This window comes from Macaca thibetana, chromosome 6, assembly GCF_024542745.1.
Source record: "Macaca thibetana thibetana isolate TM-01 chromosome 6, ASM2454274v1, whole genome shotgun sequence".
NCBI classification, from domain to species: Eukaryota; Metazoa; Chordata; class Mammalia; order Primates; family Cercopithecidae; genus Macaca; species Macaca thibetana.
In genome coordinates, this window is record NC_065583.1 from 13,647,878 (window position 1) to 13,674,740 (window position 26,863).

Genomic DNA, 26,863 nt, shown 5'->3' on the forward strand with positions numbered 1-26,863 from the left:
AAGCCTAGGGAGGGTCTGTCTTCCAACCATAGCAGGGAAGCGGTGGCACATACCTTTAGCACAGTCTGCTCCTAGAAATCCTGGGAAACAGTGACACACCCCGGACACACATTCACCATTCCCATGGCAATTGCGTGGACAGTCCTGGACTGAATCTGAAAAAGAGATAAATGTAGTGATTACCTTTTCCTCTGCCTACTGGTGCAGTAATTTAACCATTAGTAACTTGCCATTTTTAAAGACCAGTGCTAGCAACCTCAGATGCCTATAATAGGAGATTGGTCAGGAATATGAATGAGTGAAGAAAGAGAATAGGGAGTGGTGGGGACTAGGACAGCTTGAACAGTGCTCTCCAGGTGATGGCCCCAGGCAGGAATGCAGGGCTAGTAGTGCTGTAACTTTTGCTTTTTAAGAATAAACTACCAATCTCATCCATCATAGTGGCTCACAGCTGTAATCCCAGCACTTTGGGAGGCTGAGGCAAGTGGATCACATGAGGTTAGGAGTCCGAGACTAGCCTGGCCAACGTGGTAAAACCCCATCATTACTAAAAACACACACACACACACACACACACACAATTAGCTGGATGTGGTGGTGCACTCCCGTAATCCCAGCTACTTGGGAGGCTGAGGCAGGAAAATAGCTTGAACCCAGGAGGCAGAGGTTGCAGTGAGCTGAGATCACGCCACTGCACTCCAGGCTGGGTGACAGAGTGAGACTCAATTTCAAAAACAAAACAAACAAACAAAACAAACCAATAGAAAGAATAAACTATCAGTCTGGGTTTAAAAACTATGAAAGCTCCCGTGTTTGAATGTTGACAAGTTTTTAAACACTGTACCCACAAGCTCCCCCACCCCAACCTTCATCATCCCAGCCATTTAAGATTTGGTCTGATAGGCAGGGTGTCAGTTTTTAGCCTTAGGTATAGTGATTCTTCAAAATAGGAGCAGTTATTGCTAACCTCAGATTTGTCGAGTAAAAGCATTCCTTGCTTTAAGGAATTCTAGTAAAAGAAAAACCCAAATGCATAAGACTGCTTAAATTCTGCATGATTTTGGAATTCTTTAAGTAGGAGGTTTGGGGTTATACAAAGGTCCTTTTATGCTTAGCTTTTGAGGATGTTATTTTTCATGAAAATGAATTAATTCACATTTGGCTCTAACCTGCATCACTGTCTTATCTTGTGATTTACCCTTCTATGTGTACTCTCAAGTAATACCTTCAAAGGAATGATTTTGAAACTTTTTAATGTTGATTTGGGTCTGCAGAGAAATAGTCATATTCTTTTTTTTTATTATACTTTAAGTTCTAGGGTACATGTACACAATGTGCAGGTTTGTTACATATGTATACTTGTGCCATGTTGGTGTGCTGCACCCATCAACTCGTCATTACCCATCAACTCGTCATTTACATCAGGTATAACTTCCAATGCCAACCCTCCCCCTCCCCCTCCCCATAATAGGCCCCAGTGTATGATGTTCCCCTTCCAGAGTCCAAGTGATCTCAGTGTTCAATTCTCACCTATGAGTGAGAACATGCGGTGTTTGGTTTTCTGTTCTTGCAATAGTTTGCTGAGAATGATGGTTTCCAGCTGCATCCATGTCCTTACAAAGGACACGAACTCATCCTTTTTTATGGCTACATAGTATTCCATGGTGTATATGTGCCACATTTTCTTAATCCAGTCTGTCACTGATGGACATTTGGGTTGATTCCAAGTCTTCGCTATTGTGAATAGTGCCGCAATAAACATACGTGTGCATGTGTCTTTATAGCAGCATGATTTATAATCCTTTGGGTATATACCCAGTAATGGGATGGCTGGGTCATATGGTATTTCTAGTTCTAGATCCTTGAGGAATCGCCATACTGTTTTCCACAATGGTTGAACCAGTTTGCAATCCCACCAACAGTGTAAAAGTGTTCCTAGTTCTCCATATCCTCTCCAGCACCTGTTGTTTTCTGACTTTTTAATGATTGCCATTCTAACTGGTGTGAGATGGTATCTCGTTGTGGTTTTGATTTGCATTTCTCTGATGGCCAGTGATGATGAGCATTTTTTCATGTGCCTGTTGGCTGTATGCATGTCTTCTTTTGAGAAATGTCTGTTCATATCTTTTGCCCACTTTTTGATGGGGTTGTTTGTTTTTTTCTCGTAAATTTGTTTGAGTTCTTTGTAGGTTCTGGATATTAGCCCTTTGTCAGATGAGCAGATTGCAAAATTTTTCTCCCTTTCTGTAGGTTGCCTGTTTACTCTGATGGTAGTTTCTTTTGCTGTGCAGAAGCTTTTTAGTTTAATTAGATCCCATTTGTCAATTTTGGCTTTTGTTGCTGTTGCTTTTGGTATTTTAGACATGAAGTCCTTGCCCACGCCTATGTCCTGAATGGTATTACCTAGGTTTTCTTCTAGGGTTTTTATGGTTTTAGGTGTAACATTTAAGTCTCTAATCCATCTTGAATTAATTTTCATATAAAGAGTAAGGAAAGGATCCAGTTTCAGCTTTCTACTTATGGCTAGCCAATTCTCCCAGCACCATTTATTAAATGGGGAATTCTTTCCCCATTTCTTGCTTTTCTCAGGTTTGTCAAAGATCAGATGGCTGTAGATGTGTGGTATTATTTCTGAGGGCTCTGTTCTGTTCCATTGGTCTATATCTCTGTTTTGGTACCAGTACCATGCTGTTTTAGTTACTGTAGTCTTGTAGTATAGTTTGAAGTCAGGTAGCGTGATGCCTCCAGCTTTGTTCTTTTGACTTACGATTGTCTTGGCAATGCGGGCTCTTTTTTGGTTCCGTATGAACTTTAAAGCAGTTTTTTCCAATTCTATGAGGAAAGTCATTGGTAGCTTGATGGGGATGGCATTGAATCTATAAATTACCTTGGGCAGTATGGCCATTTTCACGATGTTGATTCTTCCTATCCATGAGCATGGTATGTTCTTCCATTTGTTTGTGTCCTCTTTTATTTCACTGAACAGTGGTTTGTAGTTCTCCTTGAAGAGGTCCTTTACATCCCTTGTAAGTTGGATTCCTAGGTATTTTATTCTCTTTGAAGCAATTGTGAATGGAATTTTATTCATGATTTGGCTCTCTGTTTGTCTGTTACTGGTGTATAAGAATGCTTATGATTTTTGCACATTGATTTTGTATCCTGAGACTTTGCTGAAGTTGCTTATCAGCCTAAGGAGATTTTGGGCTGAGATGATAGGGTTTTCTAAATATACAATCATGTCGTCTGCAAACAGGGACAATTTGACTTCTTCTTTTCCTAACTGAATACTCTTTATTGTTTTTTCTTGCCTGATTGCCCTAGCCAGAGCTTTCAACACTATGTTGAATAGGAGTGGTGAGAGAGGGCATCCCTGTCTTGTGCCAGTTTTCAAAGGGAATGCTCCCAGTTTTTGCCCATTCAGTATGATATTGGCTGTGGGTTTGTTATAAATAGCTCTTAATATTTTGAGATACGTTCCATCAATACTGAATTTATTGAGAGTTTTTAGCATGAAGGGCTGTTGAATTTTGTCAAAGGCCTTTTCTGCATCTATTAAGATAATCATGTGGTTTTGTCTTTGGTTCTGTTTATATGCTGGATTACGTTTATTGATTTGCATATGTTGAACAAGCCTTGCATCCCAGGGATGAAACCTTTTTGATCATGGTGGATAAGCTTTTTGATGTGCTGCTGGATTCGGTTTGCCAGTATTTTATTGAGGATTTTTGCATCAATATTCATCGGGGATATTGGTCTAAAATTCTCTTTTTTTGTTGTGTCTCTGCCAGGCTTTGGTATCAGGATGATGTTGGCCTCAAAATGAGTTAGGGAGGATTCCCTCTTTTTCTATTGATTGGAATAGTTTCAGAAGGAATGGTACCAGCTCCTCCTTGTACCTCCAGTAGAATTCGGCTGTGAATCCGTCTGGTCCTGGACTTTTTTTGTGGGTAGGCTATTAATTATTGCCTCAATTTCAGAGCCTGCTATTGGTCTATTTAGGGATTCAACTTCTTCCTGGTTTAGTCTTGGGAGAGTGTAAGTGTCCAGGAAATTATCCATTTCTTCTAGGTTTTCTAGTTTATTTGCGTAGAGGTGTTTATAGTATTCTCTGATGGTAGTTTGTATTTCTGTGGGGTCGGTGGTGATATCCCCTTTATCATTTTTTATTGCGTCTATTTGATTCTTCTCTCTTTTCTTCTTTATTAGTCTTGCTAGGGGTCTACCAATTTTGTTGATCTTTTCAAAAAACCAGTTCCTGGATTCATTGATTTTTTGGAGGCTTTTTTGTGTCTCTATCTCCTTCAGTTCTGCTCTGATCTTAGTTATTTCTTGCCTTCTGCTAGCTTTTGAATGTGTTTGCTCTTGCTTCTCTAGTTCTTTTAATTGTGATGTTAGGGTGTCAAGTTTAGATCTTTCCAGCTTTCTCTTGTGGGCATTTAGTGCTATAAATTTCCCTCTACACACTGCTTTAAATGTGTCCCAGAGATTCTGGTATGTTGTATCTTTTTTCTCATTGGTTTCAAAGAACATCTTTATTTCTGCCTTCATTTCGTTATGTACCCAGTAGTCATTCAGGAGCAGGTTGTTCAGTTTCCATGTAGTTGAGCGGTTTTGATTGAGTTTCTTAGTCCTGAATTCTAGTTTGATTGCACTGTGGTCTGAGAGACAGTTTGTTATAATTTCTGTTCTTTTACATTTGCTGAGGAGTGCTTTATTCCAACTATGTGGTCAATTTTGGAATAAGTGCGATGTGGTGCTGAGAAGAATGTATATTCTGTTGATTTGAGGTGGAGAGTTCTGTAGATATCTATTAGGTCTGCTTGGTGCAGAGTTGAGTTCAATTCTTGGATATATCCTTGTTAACTTTCTGTCTCATTGATCTGTCTAATGTTGACAGTGGGGTGTTAAAGTCTCCCATTATTATTGTATGGGAGTCTAAGTCTCTTTGTAAGTCTCTAAGGACTTGCTTTATGAATCTGGGTGCTCCTGTATTGGGTTCATATATATTTAGGATAGTTAGCTCTTCCTGTTGAATTGATCCCTTTACCATTATGTAATGGCCTTCTTTGTCTCTTTCGATCTTTGATGGTTTAAAGTCTGTTTTATCAGAGACTAGGATTGCAACCCCTGCTTTTTTTTGTTCTCCATTTGCTTGGTAGATCTTCCTCCATCCCTATATTTTGAGCCTATATGTGTCTCTGCATGTGAGATGGGTCTCCTGAATACAGCAAACTGATGGGTCTTGACTCTTTATCCAATTTGCCAGTCTGTGTCTTTTAATTGGACCATTTAGTCCATTTATCTTTAAGGATAATATTGTTATGTGTGAACTTGATCCTATCACTGTGATGTTAGCTGGTTATTTTGCTCGTTGGTTGATGCAGTTTCTTCCTAGCATTGATGGTCTTTACATTTTGGCATGGTTTTGCAATGGCTGGTACCGGTTGTTTCTTTTCATGTTTAGTGCTTCCTTCAGGGTCTCTTGTAGGGCAGACCTGGTGGTGACAAAATCTCTAAGCATTTGCTTGTCTGTAAAGGATTTTATTTCTCCTTCACTTATGAAACTTAATTTGGCTGGGTATGAAATTCTGGGTTGAAAATTCTTTTCTTTAAGAATGTTGAATATTGGCCCCCACTCTCTTTTGGCTTGGAGAGTTTCTGCCGAGAAATCTGCTGTTAGTCTGATGGGCTTCCCTTTGTGGGTAACGCGACCTTCCTCTCTGGCTGCCCTTAACATTGTTTCCTTCATTTCAACTTTGGTGAATCTGACAATTACGTGTCTTGGAGTTGCTCTTTTCGAGGAGTATCTTTGTGGCCGTTCTTTGTATTTCCTGAATTCGAATGTTGGCCTGCCTTACTACGTTGGGGAAGTTCTCCTAGATGATATCCTGAAGAGTGTTTTCCAACTTGGTTCCATTTTCCTCCTCACTTTCAGGCACACCAATCAGACGTAGATTTGGTCTTTTCACATAATCCCATATTTCTTGAAGGCTTCGTTCATTTCTTTTTCCTCTTTTTTCTCTAGACTTCTCTTCTCACTTCATTTCATTCATTTGATCTTCAATCATTGATACTCTTTTTTCCAGTTGATCAAGTCAGTTACTGAAGCTTGTGCATTTGTCACATATTTCTCATGTCATGGTTTTTATCTCTGTCAGTTCATTTATGGCCTTCTCTGTATTGATTATTCTAGTTATCCATTCTTCCGTTCTTTTTTCAAGATTTTTAGTTTCTTTGCACTGGGTACATAGTTCCTCCTTTAGCTCTGAGAAGTTTGATCGACTGAAGCCTTCTTCTCTCAACTCGTCAAAGTCATTCTCCATTCAGCTTTGATCAGTTGCTGGCGATGAGCTGTGTTCCTTTGGAGGGGGAGATGTGCTCTGATTTTTTGAATTTCCAGCTTTTCTGCCCTGCTTTTTCCCCATTTTTGTGGTTTTATCTGCCTCTGGTCTTTGATGATGGTGACGTACTGATGGGGTTTTGGTGTGGGTGTCCTTTCTGTTTGTTACTTTTCCTTCTAACAATCAGGACCCTCAGTTGTAGGTCTGTTGGAGTTTGCTTGAGGACCACTCCAGACGCTGTTTTCCTGGGTATCAGCAGCAGAGGCTGCAGAAGATAGAATATCGCTGAAGAGCGAGTTCTGCTGTCTGATTCTTGCTCTGGAAGCTTCGTCTCAGGGGTGTACCCTGCCATGTGTGGTGTGAGGTGTCAGTCTGCACCTAGTGGGGGATGTATCCCAGTTAGGCTACTCAGGGGTCAGGGACCCACTTGAGCAGGCAGTCTGTCCATTCTCAGATCTCAACCTCCGTGCTGGGAGATCCACTGCTCTCTTCAAAGCTGTCAGACAGGGTCATTCAATAGTCATATTCTTTAAAAATTATTACCCCATCATCCTAATTTTTGTCCTAAAACAAAATACCTTTAGACTTTCAGGTTCCAAATTACTAAGATGATGAAAAGGAAAGTATAAGCCACTATTCCCAAAATGTGATGTTATATCACCCTTGGAGAGTTGGGGACTTTGACCTGGTGACATAGTATGAAAGGCTGTGAAGTCTAATTGTTCCTAATGGAGTTACCTGAGAGTGATAAAGGATGTGTTTCCTTTAAACCTGATTTCCCATTTACTCCTACTCTGGATTGAAACTCCGAATCATACCATTCTGTTTTCTTCCTACAGTGTTTCCTTTCTCAGCCCTCATCTTCCAGAACTACACTGTAGTTGGTTTCTGGCAGTCTGAGGAAAACTCAATGAGTATATTTGCTTTTTCAAAATCAGACAAAAGACTATAGACCCCATCAAGCCAGTTTCCTTAATGTATAACAATAATTAACATTTCAGACTGAAACTCCTTGAGGTTGGCTGTGTAAATGTCGGCTGAGAAGCATCCAGGTGGCTACTTATTTGTTTCATTTATTCATCCCTCATTCAAAAAGCGTTAGGTGCTTTTGTGGATCAGCAAATCAGTAATTTCACAGGGTGCTGGGAGACCATTCTCCCTGGGTCTCTCATGTTTCTGAATGTCTTGAGAGCACAGGCATTGACTGCCTTAGTTCTGAACTATCTTTTCAAGGCTGTCTGTATTGGGAACAGCCTTGGGAGACAGCAGTAGTGTCTCTCTTCTGAGTAAAGGGCAGGTTTACTTATTACCCAGTATAGTAAAGACAATGTCTCCCTCTGGAACAAAGAATAAGCATGCTTACTGCCTATTCTAAGAGACTCGGGTTCAGTAAGCTCAGGGTTTTTCTTCTGCAATGCAACCCACGATATGTACTGGCATAACCCGACCTGAGGGAAGCCCTGAGGAGTTACTCTGAGGGAACTGGGGCTTGGGGAACCAGAACACATACTGACACTCTGGATATTGCATTGCTCTGAGTAATAAAGTCCCTTATCTCTGACCCATGAGTCTCATGTCTTCTGATGGCATCCATGAAACTGTGTCAGGCTAACATGTTAGCTTGCAACTAGGGTAAGGTCTCAGATCTGTCACATTCTTACATATGATTCAGTCTACTAACTGAGCACTTATATTATGCAAGGCACTATATAAAAAGGCATTGGAGATACCACAGTGAAAATGACAGACATAGTCTCCTCATATGCAAAGCCCTCATAAAACTTTGCACAATAATAGAGAATACAAGCCAAAAAAAAATCAAGCAAATTGAATAAGTAAAAATTACAATAAGTGCTTTGAAGAGAATAGGATACTGAGATGGAGTAACAGGAGGAAGCTACCTAAAGAGAGTGTTCAGGGAGGGCCTCTCTACTCTATGCAAGTGACTCTGAAGGATGAGCTGAAACCAGCAAGCAAAGAGCTGAGGGAAGGGTGTTCCAGGTCAGAGGAACAGCTTATGCAAAGGCTCTGGGGTGGGAAAGAGAGGAACTGAATCCAATATGGATGCAGGGTAGCAAACAAGGGAGAGTGTGACATTAGTTGAGTTTGGAGAGATCCAGACAGGGAGACGGATCATCCAGGGACATGTAGGCCAGCAGTCTCCAACCTTTTTGCCACCAGGGACTGGTTCCATGGAAGACAATTCTTCTACAGACTGGGGCTTGGGGATGGTTTCAGCATGATTCAAGCACATACATTTATTGTGTATTTTATTTCTATTATTATTACATTGTAATATATAATGAAATAACTATACAACTCACGATAATGTCGAATCAATGGGAGCCCTGAGCTTGTTTTTCTGCAACTACATGGTCCCATCTAGGGGTGATGGGAGACAGTGACATATCATCAGGCTTTAGATTCTCATAAGGAGCACACAACCTAGATCCCTTGCATGCACAGTTCACAATAGGGTTTGCCCTCATATGATAATCTAATGCCGCTGCTGATCTGATATGGGGTGGAGCTCAGGCGCTAATGCAAGCAATAAAGATAAAGCTTCACTTGCTCACCCACTGCTCCCCTCTTGCTCTGTGGCCCAGTTCCTAATGGGCCACAGACCTCATTGTGATCTGTGCATGCGAGGGATCTGGGTTGCATGCTCCTTATGAGAATCTAATGCCTGATGATTTATCACTGTCTCCCACGACCCCCAGATGGGATCATCTAGTTGCAGGAAAACAAGCTCAGGGCTTCCACTGATTCGACATTATGGTGAATACTGATCTGTGGCCCTAGGGTTGAGGACCCCTGCTATAGGCCATGTGGATGACTTGGGTTTCTGGAACTTCTGGGTATAAATGAAACATTTAAACAGAGGAACATCATTCTTCAGCTTGCATTTTTTGAAGTCCTTCCTACGGTGAAGTAGAGATTGTTTCTCACTGAGCATCTGGGTCTGGGGATGGTTTGGTGGAAATTGACATTCCTGAGGTCAAGGCTCCCTGTTCTCAAAACTTACGTCTTTGGCAGTCAAGCAGCAAAGGTCCAGGGAGCTCTTTGCCACCACAATCCCATGGAAAAGGCCCGAGATCTTTGCACAGTTTCTTTGCTTGGCTGGAGGGCTTCACTTGAGGTATTTATCATTGTGTCTCAGCTCCTGGATGTCTTCCTCACTTTCCTCGATCTGGACTTTGTATCACTTCCTCTTTGCTCTTGTAATTCTTATATATATCTATCTTCTCTCACCAAGCTCTCGATTTGAACTGTTCATCAAGGTATTTTCAATGCTTGGTATACAAGAGGTCCTTGGTAAAAAGTTGTCCAAGTGTGATTATGTGTGTGTGTGTCTGTGTGTCTATGTCTATGTGTGTGTGTGTCTGTGTGTCTGTGTATGTCTGTGTGTGTCTGTGTGTCTGTGTATGTCTGTGTGTGTCTGTGTGTCTGTGTATGTCTATGTGTGTGTGTATGTGTATGTCTGTGTGTATGTGTGTCTATGTGTGTGTCTGGGTGTCTATGCCTATGTGTGTGTGTGTCTGTGTGTGTGTCTATGTCTATGTCTGTGTGTCTGTGTATGTGTATATGTGTGTGCGTCTGTGTATGTCTATGTGTGTGTGTGTCTGTGTGTCTGTGTGTGTCTATGTGTATGTGTGTCTGTGTGTGTGTCTATGTCTATGTGTGTTTGTGTGTCTGTGTGTGTGTCTGTGTGTAAGTGTATGTCTATGTCTATGTGTGTGTCTGTGTGTCTGTGTATGTCTGTGTGTGTGTCTGTCTATGTCTATGTGTGTGTGTGTCTGTGTATGTCTATGTGTGTGTCTGTGTGTCTGTGTATGTCTGTGTGTGTGTCTGTCTATGTCTATGTGTGTGTGTGTCTGCGTATGTCTATGTGTGTGTGTGTGTCTGTGTGTGTGTGTATGTCTATGTGCGTGTGTGTATCTGTGTATGTCTATGTGTGTGTGTCTATGCATATGTGTGTGTCTGTGTGTCTGTGTGTGTGCCTAAGTCTATGTGTGTGTGTCTCTGTGTGTCTATGTCGATATGTGTGTTTGTCTGTGTGTATGTCTATGTCTATGTCTGTGTGTGTGTATGTCTATGTGTGTGTGTGTCTGTGTATGTCTATGTGTGTGCGTCTGTGTGTGTATGTCTATGTGTGTGTGTGTCTGTGTATGTCTATGTGTGTGCGTCTGTGTATGTATGTCTATGTGTGTGTGTGTGTCTCTGTGTGTGTCTGTGTATGTCTATGTGTGTGTGTGTATGTCTATGTGTGTGTGTGTGTGTATGACTATGTATATGTGTGTCTGTGCATGTCTGTGTGTGTGTGTGTCTGTGTGTATGTGTATGTCTGTGTGTGTGTGTCTGTGTCTATGTGTGTCTATGTCTATGTCTATGTGTGTGTGTCTGTGTGTATGTGTATGTCTGTGTGTCTGTGTATGTGTGTGTGTCTGTGTGTATGTGTATGTCTGTGTGTCTGTGTATGTGTGTGTGTCTGTGTCTATGTGTATGTCTATGTGCATGTGTGTATCTGTGTATGTCTATGTGTGTGTGTCTATGCATATGTGTGTGTCTGTGTGTGTGCCTAAGTCTATGTGTGTGTGTCTCTGTGTGTCTATGTCGATATGTGTGTTTGTCTGTGTGTGTCTATGTCTATGTCTGTGTGTGTATATGTCTATGTGTGTGTGTGTGTCTGTGTGTGTATGTCTATGTGTGTGTGTCTGTGTATCTGTGTATGTCTGTGTGTGTGTGTCTGTGTGTATGTGTGTGTGTGTATGTCTATGTGTGTGTGTATCTGTGTATGTCTATGTGTGTCTGTGTATGTCTGCATGTGTGTCTGTGTATATCTATGTGTGTGTCTGTGTATGTCTATGTGTGTGTGTGTTTCTGTGTGTCTGTGTATGTCTATGTGTGTGTGTGTCTGTGTATGTCTATGTGTGTGTGTGTCTGTGTGTGTCTATGTGTGTGTGTCTATGTGTGTGTGTGTCTATGTGTTGTGTCTATGTGTGTCTCTGTGTGTATGTGTGTCTGTGTGTCTATGTGTGTGTCTGTGTGTAAGTGTATGTCTATGTGTGTCTGTGTATGTCTGTGTGTGTGTATCTGTGTGTCTGTGTGTGTGTGTCTGTGTGTGTGTGTCTATGTGTGTCTGTGTGTGTGTCTGTGTGTGTGTCTGTGTGTATGTGCGTGTATGTGTGTCTGTGTATGACTATGTGTATGTGTGTCTGTGTGTGTGTCTGTGTATGTCTGTGTGTGTGTGTGTGTATGTGTGTCTGTGTGTGTGTCTGTGTATGTCTGTGTGTGTGTGTATGTGTGTCTGGGTGTCTGTGACTATGTGTGTGTGTCTGTGTGTCTGTGTGTGTGCCTGTGTATGTCTATGTGTGTATGTGTCTCTGCGTGTGTGTGTATGTGTGTCTGTGTGTGTGTCTGTGTGTCTGCATGTGGGGGAGGAGAATTCTAAATAAACAGTAATTGTCATAAACAGTATTTTTCATTTAACTTTCCCAACAACTCATATTGAAAGTATTTTGATAGTTTCTGAGGGAGAAACAATGATGTGGCAAAGCTCAAATAAAAAGGAACTCACAATCCCCTTTCTCCAACACTCAGTTAAATATTTTTAAGATATTATCAGTTTTCCTTTTTGTTTACATTTTCTTGAGGAAGAAGTGGCCTCCGGAAGTGAGATCAAGCCCAGGGAATGGGATTTTACCCAAGTGGAGGCTAGCATCGTGCTTCCAGAAAGCCGTTCTGTTGTCTCAAGAAGAAACTAATTTCTGAAAGCAGGCTGCTTCTCTCCAAAACACATCAAAAGACTTCCCCAAGTCAAAGGTATATTTAGTGTGATCGCTGGTTGACACCTGTCTAACATTTTCCTTCTGTTTCACATCACGGGGGTTTACAGCACTCCTGGCTGCTCTTGATGGAGAACGTTCTGATGATAGTTATGTGTGGGAGAACCTCGAATCAAATAAAACACTGTTCTTTTCCCTGCACTTCAGGCCAATTACTATCATTGCTCCATCAAGATGTCTGCCCAACTATTAGGCCGATTATCTTTGACTTTCTCTTTGAGATACAGTCCAGACAAGAGCAATCCTCTTGGGAGAATTGCTATTCCCAGCTCCAACAGGCCAGGGTGAATGATGGCCCGTGGGAAGGGAATTTCACTACCACAACGCCTGTGTCCATGTGAATAAAGGAGAAGGAGGACAGAAGCTGTTGGGAAATAATCTGAACCCCAGAAAATGTGCTAAGTTTAGAGGGAAAAGGATTTAGTTGGCTAGAATCCAAAGAAATCCAGTGGTTAAGAGCACAGGCTCTGGAAAGTATGAATCCTGATTTCACCTTTTCCTGGCTGTGTGTGACCTTGGGCAAGTTTTCTAACTGCATTCAGCCTTGGATTCCTCAGTTGGAAAATGCAGAGAATTGTGATAGTGCTACCTCATGTGGCTACTCCATGGGTTGAGGAAGCAAGAGACACGAAGGCATAATACTGGGGCTAGCACACTGTTGACGCTCTATAAATGCATAGCTGTTCTTGTTGTTATGAACCACTTCTCTGAATTCTTGTAGACCCCAGCTGAGCCAGCTGCTGTGCAGGGTGTGTGCTGTCACGTATGTGTCAAGCCTCTTGAGTTTAAACACAAAGCGACACAAAGGAAGTCATTTCTCATCATGTTCTTAAACTAAAGATTTAAAAAAATCTCAACATCTCAAGCTGGTTCCAAATTTGTTTCTAGTTTTTTCCTTTTGTGAGTTAGTCTCTACCCTATTACTTTTCTTCCCCATTGGTACCTAACCTAATTCTGGGTATTTTCCCTTTGTGGAACGCTTCTCCACTGACTTTCATTATACAAAGTTTAGGACATGACTTTAGAGTAGGGGTTGGCAAACTTTGTCTGTAAAGGGACAGAGAGTAACGATTTAGGCTTTGTGGGCCATATGGTCTCTGCTACAATGACTCAACTCTGCCGTGACAGTGGGAAAGCTGCCATAGACAATATGTAAACAGATGTATGGGGCTGTGCTCCAATAAAACTTTATTCAAAAAAACAGGCAGTGGGCCAGATTCAGCCCATGGGCTACAGTGGAGCCAACTCCTGCTTTGGAGCATTTGGCCAGTCTTGACAGGGTCAGCCTTTGCTTAGCAGAGGGAATAAGGATTGATGTGAATCCCATGGTCAGTACCAAAACTCGATGTGATTTCACACCATTCTGAAGTGTGGCCACTGATGAAGAATTGCCACCTGAATTTCAGGATGGATTACATAGCTCTTTGAAGAATCAGGGAGCCCCTCAGAAAAATCCATGGGGCCAATAGAAAAGTTCTTAAAATGTAATCAACAGAAAAACAGCGATACTAGATGTGTTCCTAAAGAAAAAAAAATCGGATGTCATTTAGTGACCACCAACTCATGCCACACACGTTTTATTTGTCATGATACTCACATCACCCTCTACTTCTGGATGTGGTCATTACCTTTTCACAGATGATGAAACTGAGGCTCAGAGAGATAAGTGAATTGCCCAGTTAACATGTGGGGAAGCAAATCTTGGATTTAATGCTGGAGCTACCAAGTCTTTCTTCAAGAAGCCACCTTGTGTGCGCTTCCCCCGTGAATCTTGAGATCTACAGCTAAAAGTTGTTGGGACACATGGTGTTGTACAAAGGTGGTGGACAAGACCTAGAAGCCCATGCCATTTCCACTGTTTCCACAGCCTGGGTCTTGGAGAGGTTCAGCTTTCTGAATCTCAATTTATTCTTCTGTGAAATGGGTCTATTAATCTCCCCTGATTCACAGAGGTTCTACCCAGGATCAATTATTATTGTCAGGAGGAAGATTAAAAATCCCAGTAACGTAACTTTAATGAAAATATCTGCAGCTTCTTTGCTTGTTAACATACTTAGGGTTTGTTGTAGAAAAACTTTATGAAACCTTCCTCAAGCGAATGACCGTTTTAGAGCTTTGTATTGCATGTATAAGGACATTTTGGTTGAAACTTCACTTTTCCCTTGGCAGCTAATAGAAGGCAGGGCTACCCTATGCCAAAATGATAAGTACTTAATTAAAACACTTTGAGATTTACCTACTTAAGAATGAAAACATGATTTTTAAATGTCTATATAATTTATCTGATTTAAAGTTTTTAAAAAATCACTTTTTATTAATATTTTGAGGTTCCCTTAATTTTTAAGAAAAATTCCGAGCTGGTGTGAATTGCCAGTAGTTTCTTTACTATATGCTTAGAGATTTATATATTTATTCTAGTTAATCCCCACAATGGCCCTATGAGGTGGGCATTCATGTTAGTTCTATTTTACTATGAGGAAACTGAGGCTTATCAAAGTCAAGTGATTTGCTTAGGTTGTGTGGTCAGGACTCAACCCAGGCAGTCTGACCTAAACTCTTAACCTCAATTTCATCCTTGGTGGCTCTTTCATGGTTTAAGCAGCATTTCCATTTAATCAGAGCTAGTTTCAGGTGTGTGACACTATAAGGTCTAAACAAAGGATCCTTGTTGGTTGTCATCTGTACTAGAAACTACCTTAGAAGATGTGTTTTCTGCAGAGAAGCCCAGAACATTTCCATCTTCCCTTCATGGTGTACCATCTCAGAGATCCCACACCTACCTAGGACAACAGTGTTGAAGGAAACCATCTCTTTGTCTTTTCCATCATTGTAGAAGGCCAGATGCCACAGGCCCACATCCAGGTACTGCACAAACACGGCTTCGTTCTGAACCAAGGTCTGTATGCTCCGGCGTTCCCTGGGAGATTCAACCACACTCCACTTCTCCTTCCCGTCCAGACGTTCCATGAAGTCATACTGGGAAAAGAAGAGAGAGTACCATGTATGAGACAAGGTGCAGATGTGGTCCCATACGTGGCACCTTCCCCTCCTATCCATTTGTTAATGGAGAAAGACCTTTTTTGTAGCACATTTTGCTATGAACTTATTCAGGAAAACAAGAGCCGCAAAATGTGTAACAGTAACGGTCATTATTTATTATGCTTCATAATGATTGCTACTATTAATACTTTTATTACTCTGGGTCACAATCTCTTATCTGCTGTCCTGAAATCCAAAGAGCTTTAACCCAAAGTTTTTCGTTTGTTTGTATGTGTGTGTTGTGTGTGTGTGTGTGTGTGCGCGCGTGTGTGTGGTGGAGGGAGTGGTACATGCTGTTGCTCCAGTCCCCCTTTGTATTATATAATACAGAGGATATGCAAAGTATAACTTTTCCGTAATCCTCCAAATTATGAATTCCAAAATGTAATCGGTTGCCTGAGTGTTTCAGATAAAGAATTATGAACCCATGTTACCAGCTACCATTTTATTGATTATTTACTAGGAGAAATGGCACAGCAGAATGGCCATGATGAGGGCTATGGAGCCTGAGAGAATCCTGAATGAGGTGCTTACTAGCTTCTCCTGTCTGTGCCTCAGTTTCCCCATTGGCAAAACTGAAAATAAGAGTATCTGTGTTACGGGGTTGTTGTGAGGATTCAGATAATATTTAGAACAGTGCCTGGCACCCAGCAAACACAAAATACGTGTTAGCCATCATGATCATTGTCATCATTTTATTCAGTTCCTGAAGAAACCCTGATTTGGTACCTATCTTGGTATAATTTACATCCATATTTTACAGATAAGAAAGCTGAGGCTCAGAGAAGTCAAGCAACTGTTCCAAAGTCACGCAGCTCCTAAGTGGCCAAGCAAGAATTTAGACATAGATTGGCTTGGTGTTTATGTTTATGCCCTTATAGTGCCTGGCCTTGGATAAACCAGCAATTAAAGTTTAACTTTGCTTCAGTGGAAACCAGGTTCAGAATTGGAAGTGATTAATGAGAGACAGAGTGGTCAACTAAGGCTACCATGATAAGGGGATGGGGAGGTCAAATGGGACCCAAGAGAGGCCTGTTCTAAATAATAGGTGAAATGCTGTAACAGGCAAGTGGGAGCCATTGAAGTCTCTTGAGCAGTGACTGATGTGATGAAAGGGATGTTTTGAAGAATTAGTGTGTAGGAAGGATATGAGATATTCTAAAGGGTGAAAGCTGAAAGCAGGAGGACCAATTAGGAAGTGATCGCAGAAACCCAGGGGTGAGGTAAAAAAGGGTTTGATTAGGACAGTGAATGAGAAGAGGGGGACAACTTTGGAGGAACATTTCTAAGGAAGAGGTGACAGGGCTTGACCGTGGGCTGGACAGAGAGGATGAAGGAGAAGGCAAAGAGGACACCAATGTTTCTTACTTGTTGACAAGAAAATCGATAAAACCCCAGTAGAACTGGACTAATCTTGTGAGCACTTGCAAAATCACTGCATAGAAAAGTCACTTGCATGCTGACTTCCAGAGAACATTCAAAGTGTAGGTTTTAGCCAATGAAAACCACCACTGTAGGATTAAGCAATCTCTCCACTTTCCCTTCCATAAAAAGGTTTTTATGGGTTACAGACATCAACTATAACCCCTTTTACGAACTTCATAGAATGAAACTCCAGGAATCTCCTAATGTGCCTTTCCTGTCGTCAGAATCGCCAGTTTTTCCACCTGAAATGTGATCACTGAAAACAAAAGACTCTATAATCTTAAACACAAAGGCTTTGCCATCAGACACACCTGGGTTTGAATTCTGACTCTGTCACTTACTATTCTTTGATGTTGGGCACATCTACTTTTACCTTCTTCTTGGTTTTCATACCAGGGAATTAATCACACCTAACATTCAGGGAGGTTATAAGGATGACATGAGATAATGCTTAGGGCAGGGCCAGAAAGTTAATAACCATTTTATTAAGTACCTAGGGACTATGAGTCACCTACTTGCAAATCACAATGATCATGACGAGCAGCGCGTGGTTCTAGTTTCACACGTGGGGCACTGGCAATGGCCACTGCTTAGAAGTTGAAATTTTCTCCATTTCTCAAGATATGAGTGTGTTTAGCTTCTCTCTACCCCATATCCCATTGGTCCCAGCTGTCTTTGTGGGATAAAATAAATGACTTAAAGTGATATGACAAACTGATGCTGCTTTTGGAGACCTTTCTAACCAAAGCATTTGTTCCTTAGCAACCTCGAAAATGTCCAACTGCAAAGACCCATGTCTACAAATTGCTGTCAGCCAGAGGAATGGCTGTAACTTCCTTGGTGCCGAGGTGAGAAGGATCTACTTCATTTCGGGTCCAAGTAATCACCCCCATGAGGAAGAGTTTGTCTGAAGGTGATTACTTGTGTGGGGCCATTGCTCATTACTAATTTGGGCATTAGTCATCTCTTGCCGAACCACCTGACCAGCCAAGGGACACGGAAATGGCTTAGGACTAGTGGCAGTGCTCACCGTCCAGCCCAGTAAATTACTCTAAGAAGAGGCATTTTTCAGGGGAAAGAGAAGACATCTGTTTTGGCTGGCTCCTCAGAGTCCCCCCCACAGAAGCACAGAGGGCAGTTTTCATTTAAGGAAGAATTGGCTAGCCAGGGGCTCTTGGAGAAGATATTGACTCTGATATGATATGGTGTTTGATGTGTCTCAATCCTGTAGCCCTTTATTGTGCTTTATTATCTTCAAAGCACTTATTACCCCCTAAAATGATATAATTTATTTTTATGTGTGTTGTCTTTCTACTCAGAAGAACATAAACTCCAGGAAGATAGGGGTTTCATCTGCAGGGTAGAGTGGTGAGGAGTGAGGACTTCAGAACTACTGCCCTTCTTCCTTCCCAGGACAGGCCAAATGATCCTCAAGATCATTTTCTTTCTTCCTTCCTTCCTTCCTTCCTTCCTTCCTTCCTTCCTTCCTTCCTTCCTTCCTTCCTTCCTTCCTTCCTTCCTTCCTTTCTTTCTCCTTTCCTTCCTTTCTTTTCTTTCCTTCCTTCCTTCCTTCCTTCCTTCCTTCCTTCCTTCCTTCCTTCCTTCCTTCCTCCCTCCCTCCCTCCCTCCCTCCCTTCCTTCCATCCTTCCTCCCTCCCTCCCTCCCTCCCTCTCTCCCTTCCTTCCTTCCTTTTTTTTTTTTTTTTTTTTTTTTTTTGGAGTCTCGCCCTGTTGCCCAGGCTGGAATGCAATGGCTTGATCTTGGCTCACTGCAACCTCCACCTCTTGGGTTCAAGTAATTTTCCTGTCTCAGACTCCTGAGTAGCCGGGATTACAGGCACCTGCTACCACACCCGGGTAATGTGTTGTATCTTTAGTAGAGATGGGATTTCACTATGTTGGCCAGGCTGGTCTCGAACTCCTGACTTTGTGATCTGCCTGCCTTGGCCTCCCAAAGTGCTGGAACTATAGGCATGAGCCACCGTGCCTGGTCAAGATAATTTCTTGCAGGACAACAGGACAGGATCGCCCAGGAAAAGGCGGCAGCATCTTCTGTTGGTAAAATTCCACTCTATTATGTGTAGGGTGTTTGTTTATCACAATTTCCCAGGAGTTTCCCTCTTTATACCTCTTGTTCCTCCTTTCTATCTCAAAGTGCTCTAGAGTAGAGTGTACATAGAGTCACTATACATAGATTAACATGTGTCAAGCAGCATCACACAGCATCACTCACTGCTGCTATAATTTGGGCAAGGGCTGGAGGCTAGAAATGCAGGGGGAGGATAAACTGAGCCAGCCATGGAGACTGCCTTCCAGGATAGGGAGCCTGGGAGCAAGTGAGAAGCTGGTTTGCAAGGAGGCCATCTGGTGTAGGGGAGCCTCTGCTCTCTAGGATTCCTAGGCTACAGCCTGGCCAGCTTGCTTGGCAGACTGACTGTCACTAGAAGGAGGGCATTTTCCAAAAGCTCAGGCCCTGGCCAGAGTTTCCTTTTCATCCCTCAACACTGGGAATTGATAACTCAGGCTTAGTATTGGGGACATCTGGCTCCTCTGTTCTAGGACCTCATTGTGATCAATCTGGGACATGGGGATGCTTGGGGGACCAAACTGTGCCTCGTTGACTAAAGAGGTTACTCTGTAGCACGTCCTCCCATTAGGTCTGCAGAAACTCTAGAAGAGGTTTAGGAGGCACATGACCAAATCCCAATAGAAGGATGTGTCTGTGCACGGGCTGGCTGCGGGAGGAAGTTTGTCTCCCAAAGCCGCTTGTGTCTCTTGCAGCCACCCAGAGGGTGATAGCACAATAACCCAAAGTAAACACCACCTCTCCCCGCCCAGTTCTCTCCTTTTCCCTGGCCTCTGAAAAATAACCCACTTTGGCATGCAATGTGAGGGCTGTGCCTTTGAGTCATCAGTCATACCCCAAAGTGGCATGAAAATGCAACTTTTACGAGAGCTCGAGAGGCAAAGAAATAAACCACAGCAAATATTTGACTGATCCAATTATAAATCTCCCCACTTCTTGGCAGAGACCGAGGAGGAATGGTAATTAAGATAACTTAGTGGGTTTCCAGAGGAGCGGGAGGAGAGCAGCAGAGCCTGGACCGTGGAGCGGGGGCTGTTACTTTCCCAGAAGGGAAGGCGGCCACAGGCAGGGAGCGGGCAGCCCAGAGATTCTTCTAGAAACCACACTGATACACACCTGCCAGAGAGGGCAAGGTTAAAGACAGACTCATTGCCCTTCGGGAGGATGTTATTACTGGGTCCAGGACCCCCCAAAAAGGGGAGATGACTTCATCGCTATTTGGAACGTTTTCTTGCTGAGGGTCAACGCGAACGGGAAAAGCAATAAATGCTGACATTTCCCGGGGAAGCCTGCCACTCCCCTCGCTCTGCACTGGCAGCATCACCGGCCTCCTGACGACGTCTGATGTTGATTCTACCTCAGATGGCAGGGCATGCTCAGCAGTTGGTGGGATGCAGGGGAGCGGCACGTGTGAGCTAGGGCTGCTTGAAGCCACATGACCACAGGGTCTCTGGTCTCATCCAGCGACCACGGGAACGACTTAGCTGCGGTGGGTCGCTCACTCATGGGGGCCTGTTCATCTCTTTCTGCCTCCAGCCAGGCCTGTGGCAAAGTGCGCCTGACTGATTCCTCATTAAAGCTCAGCACAATTTCTTTGCTCTCTTTCAAAGGGGCTGAGCGCTCAGGGAAGGGGGAGGAATGACAGCGTGCTCCAGTGGGGGCTGGCTTCCCTGAGTGTGGCCTTGCCTGTCTTTTTCAGGACTCCCTGCTCAGTTCCTACTTACAGTATCTGAGTCACTTAACTAAATGCAACAGGCCCAGCTGCAGGCACCACTGCTCGGGCCACTGTGAGAACCAGCCCCTGAACTTCCGGACAGGAAACAGCATCTGCATTTCCAGACTGTAGCAGCTCATCACGCCAGGCTCCGCAGGCAAGAATCAAGCAGATGGAAGCTAGAGAGGAACCAAACAGGGTTCCCTAAAGTCAGCAGCTGGGGAGAATTTATCTTACAAGGGCAGAATTCTTGATTCTTTCATTACATGTCCTCTTGCAGCAGCAACAAAAGTAATAATAAAATATAAGAGCCTATTTTTGCCTGAGCACTTGCTACATGCCAGGCATAATAGCAAATGCTGATGTGTGTTATTGCATTCCACCCTCCCCAAAACCCTAGTCTCATCTCGGAAGAGAACAGTGGTTTCTAGAGAAGTTAACGAATGGATCCAGTGCCATTGAGCTTGGTTGGTGGCCAAGCAAGGATTTGAAGTTGGATTTGCATGAATTTTAACAATTATGGGGGACAGATCCATCTTTTCCAAGAACCTAGTTGTAGCTGCCAGCATATCTGGTGGCTGGCCTGGTTTGTAAGTCCCCTCACGATGCCACTGAGCGGATAAGAAGGAGGAAGGAAGAGCTTAGCAGTGCTAGGGTCAGACCTGGGCAGAGCAGGCTGGCCTGAGGACAGGGAGACATCCCACTGGGGCAGAGAAAAACGGGTGCCTGGAAAGGTCTGGATGGCTTTGCTGGGTGTTGGCTGTACTTGGTCCATAAGTGGCTTTGGGAGCCGGCCCCTTCCCAATTCCCTAAACACCATTCTACCTGTATGTTTTCCAGTCACACTGCTCTTCTCTCTGTTCCTGGAAGATGCCAAGCTCATCCCAGCCTCAGGGCCTTCGCACCAGCCATTCCCTCTGCCTAGCCTATTCTTTCTCGTGATCTCTTCTCATTAATCCTGCCTTTGCCTAAATATCATGACCTGAGAAAGGGCTTCCCTGACTACCCATTCTGAAATACCTCTATCAAAATGTAAATCAAAACCACAATGAGATACCATCTCGCACAAGTCAAAATGGCTATCATTAAAAAGTCAAAAAACAACATGCTGGCATGGCTGTGAAGAAAAGCAAGCACGTACACACTGTTGATGGGAATGTGAATTAATTCAGCCACTGTGGAAAACAGTTTGGAAATTTCTCAAGTAACTTAAAACAGAACTACCATTCAACCCAGTAATCCTATTACTGGGTACCCAAAAGAAAACAAATTGTTTTACCAAAAAGACACATGCACTCATATGTTCATTGCAGCACTAATCACAATAGTAAAGATGGGATCAACCTAGGTACCTATCAATGGTGGATAAAGAAAAGTGGTACATATACACCATGGAATACTATGCAGTCATAAATAATGAAATCATATTTTTTTCAGCAACATGGATGTAGTTGGAGGCCATGATTCTAAGCAAATAAATATAGGAACAGAAGACCAAACATGACATATTCTCACTTATCAGTGGGAGCTAAGCATTGGGTACTCATGGAAATAAAGATGGAACAATAGACACTGGGGACTACTAGAGAGGTCAGAGAGGGAGGGGGCAAGGGTTGAAAAACTATTAAGATTTTCACTCTTGGGTAACCATTGAGTGCTATGCTCATTACCTGAGTGATGGGACCATTTGCATCCCAAACTTTAGTATCATGCAACATATCCAGGTAACAAACTTGCTCATGTACCTCCAAGTCTAAAAAGAAAGTTGAAATTATTTTTTTAAAAAACCTCTATTACTTCTTCTTGTTTCTATCCTCAGCAAAAACTCATGATTCTTTGAAAAAAAACCTTGCTACTAATTTATAATTAATCTTCCTCCTTTTGGATATGAACTTCCTCCAACACTTAAGAGTGGGAGACTTGTCGCTGGAGTTCCAAGATAGCCAAATAGGAACAGCTCCAGTCTACAGCTCCCAGCGTGAGCATCACGGAAGATGGATGATTTCTGCATTTCCAACTGAGGTACCAGGTTCATCTCACTGGGGCTTGTCGGACAGTGGGTGCAGCCCACAGAGTGTGAACCGAAGTAGGGTGAGGCCTCAGCTAGGAAGCTCAAGGGGTCGGGGAATTCCCTTTCTTAGCCAAGGGAAGCCATGACAGATGGTACCTGGAAAATTGGGACACTCCCACCCTAATACTGTGCTTTTCCAATGGTCTTAGCAAATGGCACACCAGGAGATTATATCCTGAGCCTGGCTCAGAGGGTCCCATGCCCACAGAGCCTCGCTCACTGCGAGCACAGCAGTCTGAGATCAAACAGGAAGGCATCAGCGAGGCTAGGGGAGGGGCGTACACCATTGCTGAGGCTTGAGTAGGTAAACAAATTGGCTGGAAAGCTCGAACTGTGTGGACCCCACTGCAGCTCAAGGAAGCCTGCCTGCCTCTGTAGACTCCACCTCTGGGGGCAGGGCATAGCTGAACAAAAGGCAGTAGAAACTTCTGCAGACTTAAACATCCTTGTCTGACAGCTTTGAAGAGAGTAGTGGTTCTCCCAGCATGGAGTTTGAGATCTGAGAACGGACAGACTACCTCCTCAAGTGGGTCCCTGACCCCTGAGTAGCCTAACTGGGAGACACCTCCCAGTAGGGGCCGATTGACACCTCATATAGCCAGGTGCCCCTCTGAGATGAAGCTTCCAGAGGAAAGATCAGGCAGCAACATTTGCCACTCTGCAGTATTTGCTGTTCTGCAGCCTCCACTGGTGATACCCAGGCAAACAGGGTCTGGAGTGGACCTCCAGCAAACTCCAACAGACCTGCAGCAGAGAGTCCTGCCTGTTAGAAGGAAAACTAACAAATGGAAAGGACATCCACACCAAAACCCCATCTGTATGTCACCATCATCAAAGACCAAAGGTAGAAAAAACCACAAAGATGAGGAGAAACCAGAGCAGAAAAGCTGAAAATTCTAAAAATCAGAGTGCCTCTTCTCCTCCAAAGGAACACAGCTCCTCGCCAGCAATGGAACAAAGTTGGACAGAGAATGACTCTGATGAGTTGAGAGAAGAGGGCTTCAGATGATTGGTAATAACAAACTTCTCCGAGCTAAAGAAGGATGTTCGAACCCATCGCAAAGAAGCTAAAAACCTTGAAAAAAGATTAGACAAATGGCTAACTAGAATAAACAGCATAGAGAAGACCTTAAATGACTTGATGGAGCTGAAAACCATTGGGCGAGAACCACATGACACATGCACAAACTTCAGTAGCCGATTCAATCAAGTGGAAGGAAGGGTATCAGTGATTGAAGATCAAATGAATGAAATGAAGTGAGAAGAGAAGTTTAGAGAAAAAACAGTAAAAAGAAATGAACAAAGCCTCCAATAAATATGGGACTATGTGAAAAGACCAAATCTATGTCTGACTGGTGTACCTGAAAGTGACAGGGAGAATGGAGCCAAGTTGGAAAATACTGTTTAGGATATTATCTAGGAGAACTTCCCCAACCTAGCAAGACAGGCCAACATTCAAATTCAGGAAATACAGAGAACACCACAAAGATACTCCTCAAGAAGAGTAACTCCAAGATACATAATTGCCAGATTCACTAAAGTTGAAATGAAGGAAAAAGTATTAAGGGCAGCCAGAGAGAAAGGTCAGGTTACCCACAAAGGGAAGCCCATCAGACTAACAGCAGATTTCTCGGCAGAAACTCTACAAGCCAGAAGAGAATGGGGGCCAATATTCAACATTCTTAAAGAAAAGAATTTTCAGCCCAGAATTTCATATACAGTCAAACTGAGCTTCATAAGTGAAGGAGAAATAAAATCCTTTACAGACAAGCAAATGCTGAGAGATTTTGTCACCACCAGGCCTGCCTTACAAGAGCTCTTGAAGGAAGCACTAAACATGGAAAGGAACAACTGGTACCAGCCGCTGCAAAAACATGCCAAATTATAAACACCATCGATGCTAGGAAGAAACTGCAACAACTAATATGCAAAATAACCAGCTAACATCATAATGACAGGATCAAGTTCACACATAACAATATTAACCTTAAATGTAAATGGGCTAAATGCTCCAATTAAAAGACACAGACTGGCAAATTGGATAAAGAGTCAAGACCCATCAGTGTGCTGTATTCAGGAGACCCATCTCACGTGCAGACACACACATAGGCTCAATATAAAGGGATGGAGGAAGATCTACCAAGCAAATGGAAAACAAAAAAAAGCAGGTGTTGCAATCCTGGTCTCTGATAAAACAGACTTTAAACCAACAAAGATCAAAAGAGACAAAGAAGGCCATTATATAACGGTAAAGGATCAATTCAACAAGAAGAGCTAACTATCCTAAATATATATGCACACAATACAGGAGCACTCAGATTCATAAAGCAAGTCCTTAGAGACCTACAAAGAGACTTAGACTCCTACACAATAATAATGGGAGACTTTAACACCCCACCGTCAACCTTAGACAGATCAACAAGACAGAATGTTAACAAGGATATCCAGGAATTGAACTCAGCTCTGCACCAAGCAGACCTAATAGACATCTACAGAACTCTCCATCCCACATCAACAGAATATACATTCTTCTCAGCACCACATCACACTTATTCCAAAATTGACCACATAGTTGGAATAAAGCACTCCTCAGCAAATGTAAAAGAACAGAAATTATAACAAACTGTCTCTCAGACCACAGTGCAATCAAACTAGAATTCAGGACTAAGAAACTCAATCAAAACTGCTCAACTACATGGAAACTGAACAACCTGCTCCTGAATGACTACTGGGTACATAACGAAATGAAGGCAGAAATAAAGATGTTCTTTGAAACCAATGAGAACAAAGACACAACATACCAGAATCTCTGAGACACATTTAAAGCAGTGTCTCAGTCTTGCGCACAAGAGAAAGCTGGAAAGATCTAAACTTGACACCCTAACATCACAATTAAAAGAACTAGAGAAGCAAGAGCAAACACATTCAAAAGCTAGCAGAAGGCAAGAAATAACTAAGATCAGAGCAGAACTGAAGGAGATAGAGACACAAAAAAACCTTCAAAAAATCAATGAATCCAGGAGCTGGTTTTTGGAAAAGGTCAACAAAATTGGTAGACCCCTAGCAAGACTAATAAAGAAGAAAAGAGAGAAGCATCAAATAGATGCAATAAAAAGTGATAAAGGGGATATCACCACCGACCCCACAGAAATACAAACTACCATCAGAGAATACTATAAACACCTCTATGCAAATAAACTAGAAAACCTAGAAGAAATGGATAAATTCCTGGACACATACACCCTCCCAAGACTGAACCAGGAAGAAGTTGAATCCCTGAATAGATCAATAACAGGCTCTGAAATTGAGGCAAGAATTAATAGCCTACCAACCAAAAAAAGTCCAGGACCAGACGGATTCACAGCTGAATTTTACCAGAGGTACAAAGAGTTACTAGTACCATTCCTTCTGAAACTCTTCCAATCAACAGAAAAAGAGGGAATCCTCCCTAACTCATTTTATGAGGCCAACATCATCCTGATACCAAAGCCTGGCAGAGACACAACAACAAAAAAAGAGAATTTTAGACCAATATCCCCGATGAATATTGATGCAAAAATCCTCAATAAAATACTGGCAAACCGAATCCAGCAGCACATCAGAAAGCTTATCCACCACGATCAAGTTGGCTTCATCCCTGGGATGCAAGGCTAGTTCAACGTACACAAATCAGTAAACGTAATCCATCATATAAACAAAACCAAAGACAGAAACCACATGATTATCTCAATAGATGCAGAAAAGGCCTTCAACAAAATTCAACAGCCCCTCATGCTAAAAACTCTCAATGAACTAGGTATTGATGGGACGTATCTCAAAATAATAAGAGCTATTTATGACAAACCCACAGCCAATATCATACTGAATGGGCAAACACTGGAAGCATTCCCTTTGAAAACTGGCACAAGACAGGGATGCCCTCTCTCACAACTCCCATTCAACATAGTGTTGGAAGTTCTGGCCTGGGCAATCAGGCAGGAGAAAGAAATAAAGGGTATTCAATTAGGAAAAGAGGAAGTCAAATTGTCCCTGTTTGCAGATGACATTATTGTATATTTAGAAAACCCCATTGTCTCAGCCCAAAATCTCCTTAGGCTGATAAGCAACTTCAGCAAAGTCTCAGGATACAAAATCAATGTGCAAAAATCATGAGCATTCCTATACACCAATAACAGACAAACAGAAAACCAAATCATGAGTGAACTCCCATTCACGATTGCTTCCAAGAGAATAAAATACCTAGGAATCCAACTTACAAGGTATGTGAAGGACCTCTTCAAGGAGAACTACAAACCACTGCTCATCAAAATAAAAGAGGACACAAACAAATTGAAGAACATT

At 42.6% G+C, this 26,863-nt stretch overlaps 1 protein-coding gene and 1 long non-coding RNA gene across 7 annotated transcripts in view; one reads left to right on the forward strand and one right to left on the reverse strand.

Moving 5' to 3' along the window:
• Nucleotides 1–20,729, forward strand: part of LOC126957141 (uncharacterized) — an 83,224-nt gene extending 62,495 nt beyond the window's left edge. The window contains exons 2-3 of the long non-coding RNA XR_007726667.1: nucleotides 17,414–17,499; nucleotides 20,437–20,729. This is a non-coding gene — a long non-coding RNA (uncharacterized LOC126957141). The remainder of the gene's footprint in view (nucleotides 1–17,413; nucleotides 17,500–20,436) is intronic.
• Nucleotides 1–26,863, reverse strand: part of TENM2 (teneurin transmembrane protein 2) — a 1,303,382-nt gene that overhangs the window by 159,855 nt on the left and 1,116,664 nt on the right. For all 6 annotated transcript variants that reach the window (XM_050794625.1, XM_050794624.1, XM_050794626.1 and 3 more), the window contains 2 exons: nucleotides 14,968–15,163; nucleotides 54–155 (listed from right to left, as the gene is read on the reverse strand). In XM_050794625.1, the coding sequence (XP_050650582.1) occupies nucleotides 54–155; nucleotides 14,968–15,163 (298 nt within the window). The remainder of the gene's footprint in view (nucleotides 1–53; nucleotides 156–14,967; nucleotides 15,164–26,863) is intronic.